This window comes from Myotis yumanensis, unplaced genomic scaffold (assembly GCF_028538775.1).
Source record: "Myotis yumanensis isolate MYYU_CA2020_CCGP unplaced genomic scaffold, mMyoYum1.0.hap1 SCAF_3, whole genome shotgun sequence".
Taxonomy (NCBI): Eukaryota; Metazoa; Chordata; class Mammalia; order Chiroptera; family Vespertilionidae; genus Myotis; species Myotis yumanensis.
This window is the reverse complement of record NW_027223754.1, coordinates 164,834,340-164,845,637: the sequence shown is the minus strand read 5'-3', so window position 1 is coordinate 164,845,637 and position 11,298 is coordinate 164,834,340. Positions and strand designations below refer to the sequence as shown.

General features: G+C 47.7%; 1 protein-coding gene across 2 annotated transcripts; it reads left to right on the top strand.

Moving 5' to 3' along the window:
- Nucleotides 1–227: 227 nt before the first annotated feature.
- SMARCD1 (SWI/SNF related BAF chromatin remodeling complex subunit D1) lies at nucleotides 228–11,298 on the top strand. 2 transcript variants are annotated; one of them, XM_070410260.1, is made up of 13 exons: nucleotides 228–543; nucleotides 1,135–1,322; nucleotides 1,621–1,663; nucleotides 1,758–1,880; nucleotides 2,359–2,481; nucleotides 3,758–3,874; nucleotides 5,113–5,214; nucleotides 5,761–5,922; nucleotides 6,014–6,111; nucleotides 7,545–7,680; nucleotides 9,246–9,368; nucleotides 10,467–10,568; nucleotides 10,698–11,298. In XM_070410260.1, the coding sequence occupies exons 1-13, from the start codon at nucleotides 367–369 to the stop codon at nucleotides 10,749–10,751; spliced, it is 1,548 nt and encodes a 515-aa protein (XP_070266361.1). In that variant the 5' UTR covers nucleotides 228–366; the 3' UTR covers nucleotides 10,752–11,298. The 2 variants fall into 2 exon arrangements, with proteins under 2 accessions (XP_070266361.1, XP_070266362.1); XM_070410261.1 differs by having other exon boundaries at nucleotides 456–543; nucleotides 1,605–1,663.

Below are 11,298 nucleotides of genomic sequence, written 5' to 3'. Positions count from 1 at the left end.
TTGAACACACTGCGCCAAGGTGAAGCCGGCCCACCACCACCGTCCTCATCAGAGCGCCGGGCCGGGGCCGGGGTCCGCCTTTCCAGGGCCTGTCTCCCTCCCGTCGCCTGGGGGCGCCCGCGCCCAGGGCCTCTCTATCCCAGAGCCCGTCTCTATGGTTTCCCCCCTCGCGGACCGCGAAGGCGGGAGGGCGTGGCCAACACCTTCTCCGCTAGTTGCCCCCTCTAGCCCACAGTCTCGCTGCCCTGAGCCTCCCGTGCCGGCCGGCCGGCCGGGCGGACAGGCGAGCGCGCGGGGGGCGCGCAGGGGGCGGGGGGAGTTCCGGTTCCGGTTCTTTGTGCAGCTGCAGCAGCGGCTCCGGGGAAGATGGCGGCCCGGGCGGGTTTCCAGTCTGTAGCTCCGAGCGGCGGGGCCGGAGCCTCAGGAGGGGCGGGCGCGGCGGCTGCCCTGGGCCCGGGCGGGACTCCGGGGCCTCCCGTGCGAATGGGCCCGGCGCCGGGTCAGGGGCTGTACCGCTCCCCGATGCCCGGGGCGGCCTATCCGGTGAGCGGGGCTGGAGGAGGGGCGCGCGGGCCGGGGCGGAGCCGAGCGGGGGCCGGGGAGTGACAGCGGCGGGGCGAGGAGGAGGAGGGGCTCCTGGGAGGACTGGGGCCCGGAGTGAGAGCGGGGGAGGCCGTTAGCTTCTCCACCTGCTCCCGGGGGCACGGTTTCCGTGGGGCGGGGTCAGGATGTGGATCCCGGGCGGGTGGAGGGGCCGGTGTGGGCAGCTGAGACCTGGAGGGCATGAGGGCTTAGCCTTAGGGCCACACCACCAGCCCCGGAGGAGGGAGGAGCTGACAGCACTGTCGGAACTGGAGATGCCCGGTGTGTCCGATACAAAGTAGACGAGGCGGGATTTGAGTGTAACCTGATTCCTACTTTGGAGCGATATTTTCTTAGGAATCACGACTGGAGCAGAGGAAGCTCCTGTGATTTGCATTTCAAAGAGGCAGAGGGCTCTCCATTGTACTCCGCCCCCTGCGCTCCCCCCACTGGCCTTGCTTCATTCAAAGAGCCCAAGAATCCCCCCGTTTCCCTTCTCGGTGGGCTCAGCAGGGGAAGCTATGACATCTCTGGGTCCTCTCCCCTCTGTAGAGACCAGGCATGCTGCCAGGCAGCCGCATGACACCTCAGGGACCTTCCATGGGACCCCCTGGCTATGGGGGGAACCCCTCAGTCCGACCTGGCCTGGCTCAGTCAGGGATGGACCAGTCCCGCAAGAGACCCGCTCCTCAGCAGGTCCAGCAGGTCCAGCAGCAGGCGGTCCAGAATCGAAACCACAAGTAAGATGGCCATGGGGGGCAGGGAGGGAGGGGGATGTGGGGGAGGGAGTATCTGAACCAAGATATGGCGGTGCTGTGTCAGCAGAATGTGCTTATTCGGGAGGATGCCTCGTGTGTGGGGGGGGGAGGGGGGGGGGGACGGGAGGGAGGACGGGGCGGGGGTGGTGGTGAGGGAATGTCTTTGATTTGAGAAAATCTTTGCAGTCCCTTCACTTTACTATAAAGGGGGTGCGGACACTCTGTCTTCGTGTTCTGGTTTGTTCCATCCCAACCTGATAACAGTATTTATCTTGAACAGTGCAAAGAAAAAGAAGATGGCTGACAAAATTCTACCTCAAAGGGTGAGTCCAGGCTGTAGGTCTTCTTGAGGGTGTGGTGAGTTTGAGAATAGAGATGGTCAGCTCTCTATCCACATGATATTTTTCTGTTTCTAAGATTCGTGAACTGGTACCAGAATCCCAGGCCTATATGGATCTCTTGGCTTTTGAAAGGAAACTGGACCAGACTATCATGAGGAAGCGGCTAGATATACAGGAGGCCTTGAAACGTCCCATCAAGGTAACAGCAGTACACTAGGCACACAACCAAAGAGAGGACTCGGGAACCTGCAACAGGCTTAGGATGAGAAATCAAACACACAGCACAGCCCTCCTTGGCCTTTAAGTTACATCTTTCCCATCTCCCTACCAACTGAGACTTACATTAGGAACATAAAAACAAAACAGCAAAAGGGGAGGGGTTTTTGATATCTCTTGCACCAGAAATATACTATACCTTGTCCATGTTTTTGCTACAACTACTCTGACACCCTAGGAACTGGCACCTTGCATGACTTTAACCACCTGGCATGTCAGTATATACATTTGCACTCAGACCAGTGGCCTGTACTCCTAGATGGAATCTCTGTCCACCCACCCTAGGTACTGGATAGACACTAAGCCAGTCTGTTAGGAATAATATTGGGGTTTGGGGAGACCCTGTCTTCAACATCAAACCACTGAAGCCCCACCATCAATCCTGTTTCTGTCTTCCTCAGCAAAAACGGAAGCTGCGAATTTTCATTTCTAACACTTTCAATCCGGCTAAGTCAGATGCCGAGGATGGGGAAGGGACGGTGGCTTCCTGGGAGCTTCGGGTAGAAGGACGGCTCCTGGAGGATGTGAGTTCAAGGTCCACCACGGGTCTGTGTCTAGGGTGGGAGCTGCTGGGAGCAAGCAGTCTTGTCTGGTTGGCAGGAAGCCTGACTGGGGCTCACAGCTCCTGTTGGGAACAGCGGGGGAGGGGTCGCTGTGTTCCCTGTGCTAAAGACAATGGCTCTTTGTGTTGGCTCCCACAGCTTGGCCCTCACTGTGGTGTCATATCGAGAACCTTATTGTCCTGGGATTTGATTTGTTATTTACCTTCCTCCTGATGCTACTGGCCACTGAATTTAGCAGTATGTGCAGAGTATTCTGGTGTGTGTGTGTGTGTGTGTGTGTGTGTGTGTTTTCAAGTGAGCTTGCACTTAGAATTTGAGGCCATATTTTCCTCTCTGAGTTCTTGAGGTCTTTGATTCCCCTTGTGGCATCTCTATCTTCCCAACATTCACTGGAGACATCTCGCAGTTTAAGTGGAGCAGATTTATCTGACAGGCCCTTGATTGCTTCATGGGGAGCATCAGCTGACAGGTGATAGCCCCCAAACTTCCTACCCAGAAGCTCCTTGGGGAAGCTCACTTTTCCCCTATACTCTCTGGCTCTCTATTTTTAGCTATTCACAGGCAAGCTAATGTGAATGCATTTTTGCAGGAGAACCAGGGTTCAGTGTCAGAGCCTCCTTCTCTTTATAGATCCAGCCCATGTGCTGGTGGTGTCATTCTACCCAAATAAAGCTGTTTTTGTTCTGGCTGTTCATTGCCTGTGATTCATTTCCCCTCTATAGTCAGACTTTTCTCTGTTTAGACTTGCTTTGTTATGTGTAATGGTTTGGCTTAACTTGACAAAGTTAAGTCAGTGACCCTATACATAATATAGGCTGCTTCTTCAGGGTTCTGTTGCTACTGTAACTTGTTTAATACTCACAGACACCTACCTTGCCATTTCCTAAGAGATACTCAAAAGACATTTTTAAAATATATATTTTTATTCCTTTCGGGGGGGGGAGATGGAGAGAGAGACAGAAACATCAATGATGAGAAAGAATTGCTGGTCAGCTGCCTCCTGCATGCCCCCCACTGGGGACCAGGTCTGCAACCCAGGCATGTGCCTTGACCAGGAATCAAACCATGACCTCCTGGTTCATAGTTCGACACTCAGTCACTGAGCCACCCCAGCCAGGGTCAAAAGACATTTTTGAGTTTTCCCATTGCTATTTGGGTCCATTTTTTTTTATGGGACTTTGTCTCAAGGAATTTTTTCTGGGCTTTTCTAACATGACCTTTTGTCTCTCTCCTCTAGTCAGCCTTGTCCAAATATGATGCCACCAAACAAAAGAGGAAGTTCTCTTCCTTTTTTAAATCCTTGGTGATCGAACTGGACAAAGACCTGTATGGGCCAGACAACCATCTGGTAGAAGTGAGTAGTTCTGCCCTCTAGACTTTGACTCTGACTGAAGGATGATGGACTTGGGAGTCAAACTTTAATGTCTAGGGGGAGGGGGAGGAATAAATAAAAAATAAAGACTTAGGCCAGGGGTACAGTACCACCATTGTAGTTTGCACATTGACCTCCAGGTGGCACTAGCTGTTGCAGTCTGACTTGTCTTACCTTTCTAATGTTACTATCTTGGTTGTTCCTTCCACTTTCAAGGGAATTTCTAATGGAGGCCTCTTTTACATGCCAGGTTTTTACATGCCACATGTATCTTGCTTATTAACAAGGTTGAGACATAGTTAACCATACATCATTCATACTTTTTCATGGTAGTAGATTCTCTAATTAGGGGGGCTAACTGTTAGGGTTCTGTTCTTTGCTAAGGTTACTGTTATAGATCTGGGACTTCCTTTTGATCCCTGCTCTGTTTAGATTCGCATTCCAAAATTAAGAATTTGTTATTATAATGCCTGATTATGCAATGTTCTGAAAGCCATGTTAGCAACAGTATTCTTTGGGCTACAGTCAAAACCAGAATGAGGCAGTCCAACATTCCAAGTGAACTTAACCTGCTCCTTTTTTTGCCAGTGTAACTGCAGCCCCTTAACCTCAACCATTAAGAGACATGGGAAGGTCTTTACCATCTAATAAGGGAAGTAAGTCATAGAATCCATACAAATTTGCAAATATGCTTAACTAAAGCATGGTGGTGTCTAGGAATGTAGACTGTAGAGTCAGACACCCCAGATCTCAAATCGCAGCTCCACTACTTACTGGCTATTTGACCTTAGGCAAGCTTCATTCTTCTAAGCAGTTTTCTCATTTGCAAAATAGGCTGAACTGTGCCTATCTGTTATGGATGTTGTGGGAATTAATGATATAATCCAAGTAAATGTCTTAGAATACTCGCATACATAGTAAGTATTCAGTAAATGATAGTTATTTTACCATGCACATGTGTACTATCCATCGTGTAGATAAAATGATCACTGGAAATTTAGGCTAATTTAAACGTGACCCTGAGCAGTAAGAATTAAAAGGTTAATCTAACTAAACAGATAATAATCCCAAAGCCATAAGCAATTAAAAAACAAACTCATGCTATTGCTCTTTTCCAGTAGCCTCAGTAATCAAAGTTACTTCAGTCATTACAGAAGCTCTTCCCTCCCACCCCAGCTCTTCCTCTGGGAGAGCACGCCCTGACATCTTCCTCTCTGTAGTGGCACAGGACCGCCACTACCCAGGAGACGGATGGCTTCCAGGTGAAGCGGCCAGGAGATGTGAATGTCCGGTGTACTGTCCTACTGATGCTGGATTACCAGGTATGCTATGGTGACGGGAGGGGGTCTGGCTTTCACAGCCACAGCCACATCTCGTTAGCAGTCTGACATTTTTGTTTGTTTGTTTTTATTTGGTTGGTTGGTTGGTTAATTCTCACCTGAGGATATTTTCAAGTAGATTTTTAGAGAGAGTGGAAGGGACAGAGAGAAACATCTATCGATTGGTTGCCTCCCACATGAGCCCCAACCAGGGCTAGGGATCGAGCCTACAACCAAGGTACGTGCGCTTGACCAGAATCGAACCCAGGACCCTTCAGTCCACTGGCTGACTCTCTAGCCACTGAGCCAAACCAACTAGGGCAGCAGTCTGACATTTTAAAGTTTAAGTCTAGTTGTGGATAATTACACCAGACTTTAAGTTCCCTAGATACAGGAATAGGGTCTTAGCCATTTTTGAATTTCTCCTAGTGTTTGTCCCAGAGAAAACACTACATTACTACTTGTTGAATGACTTGAATGTATGGTCATGCTAAACACCCCAAAATGCATATAGACCCAGCTCACTCGCTTCATCTCTATGTTCTGCAGCCTCCCCAGTTTAAATTAGATCCTCGCCTGGCTAGGCTCCTGGGCATCCACACCCAGACCCGTCCAGTGATCATTCAAGCACTGTGGCAATATATTAAGACACATAAGCTCCAGGACCCTCATGAGCGGGAGTTTGTCATCTGTGACAAGTACCTCCAGCAGGTAAGAAAGGACCCATTCTTTCGCTAGAGTCCTCTGTAGCCCTAGTTGAACCCAGGATGCCAACTTCTTATCCCCTTCTCCTTTTCCACAGATCTTTGAGTCTCAACGTATGAAGTTTTCAGAGATCCCCCAAAGGCTCCACGCCTTGCTTATGCCACCAGAACCCATCATCATCAACCATGTCATCAGGTAAGCGTGTATGGGAGGTAGTGGTGTACTGGTGCTGACTTGTACCAATTTGCTCAAGCCAACTGTCAAATTTTCAGGAATTTTGCAAGCAGATTGTTAAACATAGCTGTTATTTAAATTAAATTATATAAACTTAGAATTAAATATATGATGTTAAAATGAATGTTACTCAAAAGTTCATCATTTCCTAATTATTTTATTAGTATCTATGTTTTCAAGGTTACTTATGTCTGTTGTGTTTGTCTGGTGGAAGTACTATATAATGATGTGTAACTGCACAGCTCTTCCCAGCTCCTTGATCAGTGATGTAATGTTGGCAGCTTAAAATCAACCATGTTGGGAATATTTAAACCACAGAAATTGACAAATGCTACAAATCATTTGGAGAATCTTCTTTGGAGAATCCGTTTTTAGACATTTAGCAGTTCATCGCTGATGGGCTACCATCTTTTCTCTGGATGGTAGGGCATTCCAGTCTGACACTCCACCTCCATGACCTCCACCTACTTTTTTTTTTTTTTTTTTTAATATTTTATTGATTTTTTACAGAGAGGAAGGGAGAGGGATAGAGAGTTAGAAACATCGATGAGAGAGAAACATCGATCAGCTGCCTCCTGCACACTCCCTACTGGGGATGTGCCCGCAACCAAGGTACATGCCCTTAACTGGAATCGAATCTGGGACCCTTGAGTCTGCAGGCTGACGCTCTATCCACTGAGCCAAACCAGTTAGGGCCCTCCATCTACTTTTTTGTTCAGAAGATGGATAAGCAAGGCATCTTTAGGCACATATAACATGAAGGAAGGTACTTCCTCCTCAAAGCAGCATGTCTCTGTGGTTGGATATAGTCTCTCTGCCTTCTTACCCTTACTCTGTATTAATTCCAATAAAGGCCTTCCTTTCTTTAGACTGTGAACCATCACTCAGCTAGGAGTAACTCCTGTTACCTATACTTTGGGTTAGGAGAAGTTGGTCTGTTCTATATTCCTGTAATTAAAGTTAGAGCACTTTTTTTGTGTGGTGTGTGTTTTATTTGAATTCATTTTCAGGGTCAATTTTAGTTTAACAGGCAGAAAGATAACACAAGATACTACAGTAGTGGTTTTCTTTGGGGAGGGAGAAACCTACTTTTCACTGGCTATCTCTTGTACCACTTAAATTTTTACCATTGACTTTTTAAACAAATCAATTTTATTGAGGTTTATATGTATACAATAAATTGTACCTGTTCAAAGTATATTTTGATGACTTTGGGGAAATGTGTAATACCCTGTAGCTACCACCATAAGAAAGATCGAGAACACTTCCGTCACACCCAAAAGGAGTTTTGCAATCAACTTCTTTCCCTTCATTCCTGAGCCGTCTTTTTGACCCTGTGTAATTAGGTCTTAGGAGGCAAGCCCTTTACCAGGCCCCTTTGATTTCCTCCCCAGTGTTGACCCAAATGATCAGAAAAAGACGGCTTGTTATGACATTGATGTGGAAGTGGATGATACTTTGAAGACCCAGATGAATTCTTTTCTACTGTCTACTGCCAGCCAGCAGGAGATTGCTACTCTAGACAACAAGGTGGGTGCTTCTACCTGGGTAGTTTGGGTGCTACCAGCCCTCTATCACAGCTTCTAGGCTGCCTTTTGATTCTTGGTATTCAAAAATGTATTGACACCCAGTATGTGTCAGGCACTGTGCTTGGTGCTGGTTAGAGCCAGACATACATGAGTTCTGATTCTGGCTATACCTTTTAATAGCTTTGAGCCTCAGTTTCTGATATGTGAAATAAAGACTATTCATAAGCTTACTGTAAGGATTAAGTTAGACAACTCATGTAGAGGCATGTCATTATTCCTGGCACATAAAAACAAATAATTGCTGCTACTGTTATTATCTTATTATCTTTAACCGTAATAGACATAGTTCCTACAAGTAAAGCCAAAAAGAGGAGAACAGGGAGGCTTTCCCAGAAGAGTTGATGCCCCAACGAAATCTTGAAGGACAGAGTGGAAATGAACAGTAGGGGAGAAAAGAGAGTGGTGCTTAGGGTGTAGGAGGCAGAGGACATTCCAGAAAGGGAGCAGGGTGTGTGCAGACCCAAAGATGAGCCTAGCATTTTCAAGAAGTATGTCCTTTGTGTGCTAGATACAGCTCCAGGTGCCTGTGATGGGACGTTTGGGAAAGGAAACTGGATAGGAAAGTAGAGCATAATCATGAACAAGCTTTCGTGTAGGAAACACCTGTTAATACTTTGTCCTGAAGACTGGAGGGGCTGTTTGCATTTCGAGGCATCACCGGCAGGAAGGTGGAGAGCAGATTTTAAGAGGCAGACTTGGGGGCAGGAAGCCCAGTTAGGAGGCCGATGTGGTAATTCATGTGAGATATGTGGAGGGTCTAAACTGAGGGTACAGACAGTGAGGATGGAAATAAGTAGGCAGATTTGAGATGTGTCCAAGTGGAGTTGAAGGGATTTGGACTCTTTAGATGGGGATCGTGGGGTGAGATGTGAGGGAGAAGGAGGCATTAGGATGACTCCCAGGGTTCTAGTTTGGGTGGGTGGTAGTATTCACTCAGACTGGCAACAGGAGGAGAAGCAAGTGTTGGAGGAAAGGTAGTGAATTTGTTTTACAGAGTTTAGGTGCAATCCAAGTTGTTGGATTGGTTGCAGTTTAGGAAAAGGACTCTAGTTTGCAGATTGGGGACTCATTACCCTGTCAGTGGTAATGGAAGACATGTGAGTAGGTGAAATTGCCAGGAAAAGTATGGAGAATAAGAGAAGAAGGCAGAGAAAAAAAATCCATGGACCCTAACTTTGGAGGCAGCCCTCTGTACTATTTCTCTACCCAAGAGTGTTTTTAGATCCATCTGTGCTGTGGGTTAAGTATTCACCATGTAGCTTCCCCCAGAATGGGCACTGGAGACTAAAAGGAAAACTTCTCTCACATCAGGTATATAGAGCACAGTGCAAGTTATCTCCTGAGAGAAAGGTGAGGGCCGAGCAGTTGGAGCTTTGGGCAATAGTGTCATTTCTAGGCAGCTCTGTACGAGGTTGGGAGTGGCACCAGGAGATGTCCACACTGTCTTCCATTTAACTTTGCCTTTCCCCAGTTTGAAAATGTTATGAGCTTCCTTCTTCCTTTCAGATCCATGAGACAATAGAAACTATCAATCAGCTGAAGACCCAGCGGGAGTTCATGCTGAGCTTTGCCAGAGACCCTCAGGGTTTCATTAATGACTGGCTTCAGTCCCAGTGCCGGGACCTCAAGGTAAAAATACCTAGGAAAGTGGCAAAGGGACTCAGTTCAGTGAGGCACATGTTTGCATGTTTTCTGTGACATCTGGTAGAGGAGCCAGAAGGGTAAGTGAGGGACCAGATTATCTTTAGCACATTCTAGGGTCTGTCTGACAGTTAAGTAGGGAAATGGAGGTAGAATCATCAAGTGTTTATCTTGCATTTGCATTTATTTGTTGTCACTGTGCACCATATCATAGGGGATACAGGTGGGAAAAGATCTCTGCTTCAAAGCAGCTTGCATTCGGTTTGGGGAAATTAGGCTGTGATTGGAAAAATAATAAACCATATTAGACATTATTGGATCTCACCAGTATCAGTAAGATAATAAAAAGGAAAAGGGAGATTGATAAGACTCAAATAGCTGGCCCAGGCTTCAAGGAGAATTTGGTATTTCCCAGCGAGGAGAGCAGCAGAGGCCCAGGCAAGAAGGTAGGAAAGAGCACAGGACGTGTGAAATGTTCCCTTAGTTCTCGCCATCCTGTGGTGACTGTGACTATTCTTCTAGAGGCTGAGCAGAGGAGCAAGGGACCAAGAGTTCCAGAAGGGATCCCTGAGCCAGGCAATGACTTGATGATTGCAGGGGGCACTGTGGGTGTTACATTAGTAGTTTGCTAGGACTGCTGCAGTAAACTACCACAGATTGGTGTAAACAATAGAAATTTATTGTTTCACAGTTCTGAAATCAAGATGGTGTCCCCAGGGGTTGGTTCCTTCGAGGGCTGTGCAGGAGGGTCTGTTCCAGGCCCCTGTCCTAACTGTGGTAGCTTCAGGCAGTACTTGGTGTGCAGATGGTATTCTCCATTTGTCTTCACTTCTTCCTTCTGCACATCTCTGTCTCTGTGTCCAAATTTCTCCTTTTTATAAGGATACCAGTTATATTGGATTAGGCCTACCCTAATGATCTCACCTTAACTTGATATCTGCAGAGACCCTATTTCTAAATAAAGTCAGATTCACAGGTACGGGTGGGTTAGGATTTTGACATCTTTGGGGGGAATACAATTCAGGCTGTACAGGCATAAAGAAAGGAAACAAATCTGTTCTCTCTACTCCCTGCCATCTCCCTCAGACCATGACCGATGTGGTGGGTAACCCAGAGGAAGAGCGCCGAGCTGAGTTCTACTTCCAGCCTTGGGCTCAGGAGGCCGTGTGCCGATACTTCTACTCCAAGGTAGGTGCCTGGGCTGCACAGGGACAAGTGACAAAAGGCAAGGGGTCTGTTCCCTGGCAGGGTCAGTGGTATTAGCTGCCTACTCCTGGTTTGTCTCATCTTCTACTCCTTCCACTGTTTTCTCCTTAGGTGCAGCAGAGACGGCAAGAATTAGAGCAAGCCCTGGGAATCCGAAATACATAGGGCCTCTCCCACAGCCCTGATTTGGCTGCACCGATTCTTTATTTTGGGCCCCGTGCTGCCTGCCTCATAGCACCTGCCTTGGTCTTGCTTGGGACCTTCCAGGGGATGCTGTTGGTTGAAGGACAACACCAGAATGAAGAGGGTCTCACATTTCTGTCTTACAAGATACCTATGACCCTCTTCTCCCACCCCAACCCTCCCCACCCCCAGCTTCCCTTTGCCCCACAAAGTTCCCAGGTGCCTCTACCCTCCCCTGGTCTACATAGGACCTCTAGATAGTATTAGAGAGGGAACCTGTAGTGGTAATCAGTGCATTGAATGGATTGGGCCTAAGGCCAGGTGGTCTTCAAGGGGACCAGCAACACTGATTCTGCCCTTCAGAGACCGAGGAGTTGGGAGCCTCATTCCCTTCTCCAAGACTCAGGCCTGGGGGCACTCTATAAGCTAGTTGATCTTGGCTCTCCTGATAACAGAATCCAATGTCCTTCCTTCCCTCCACAGGTTTGGAGCAAACTCTCCCTTCACTTGTTGCCCTCTAGTACTAAAG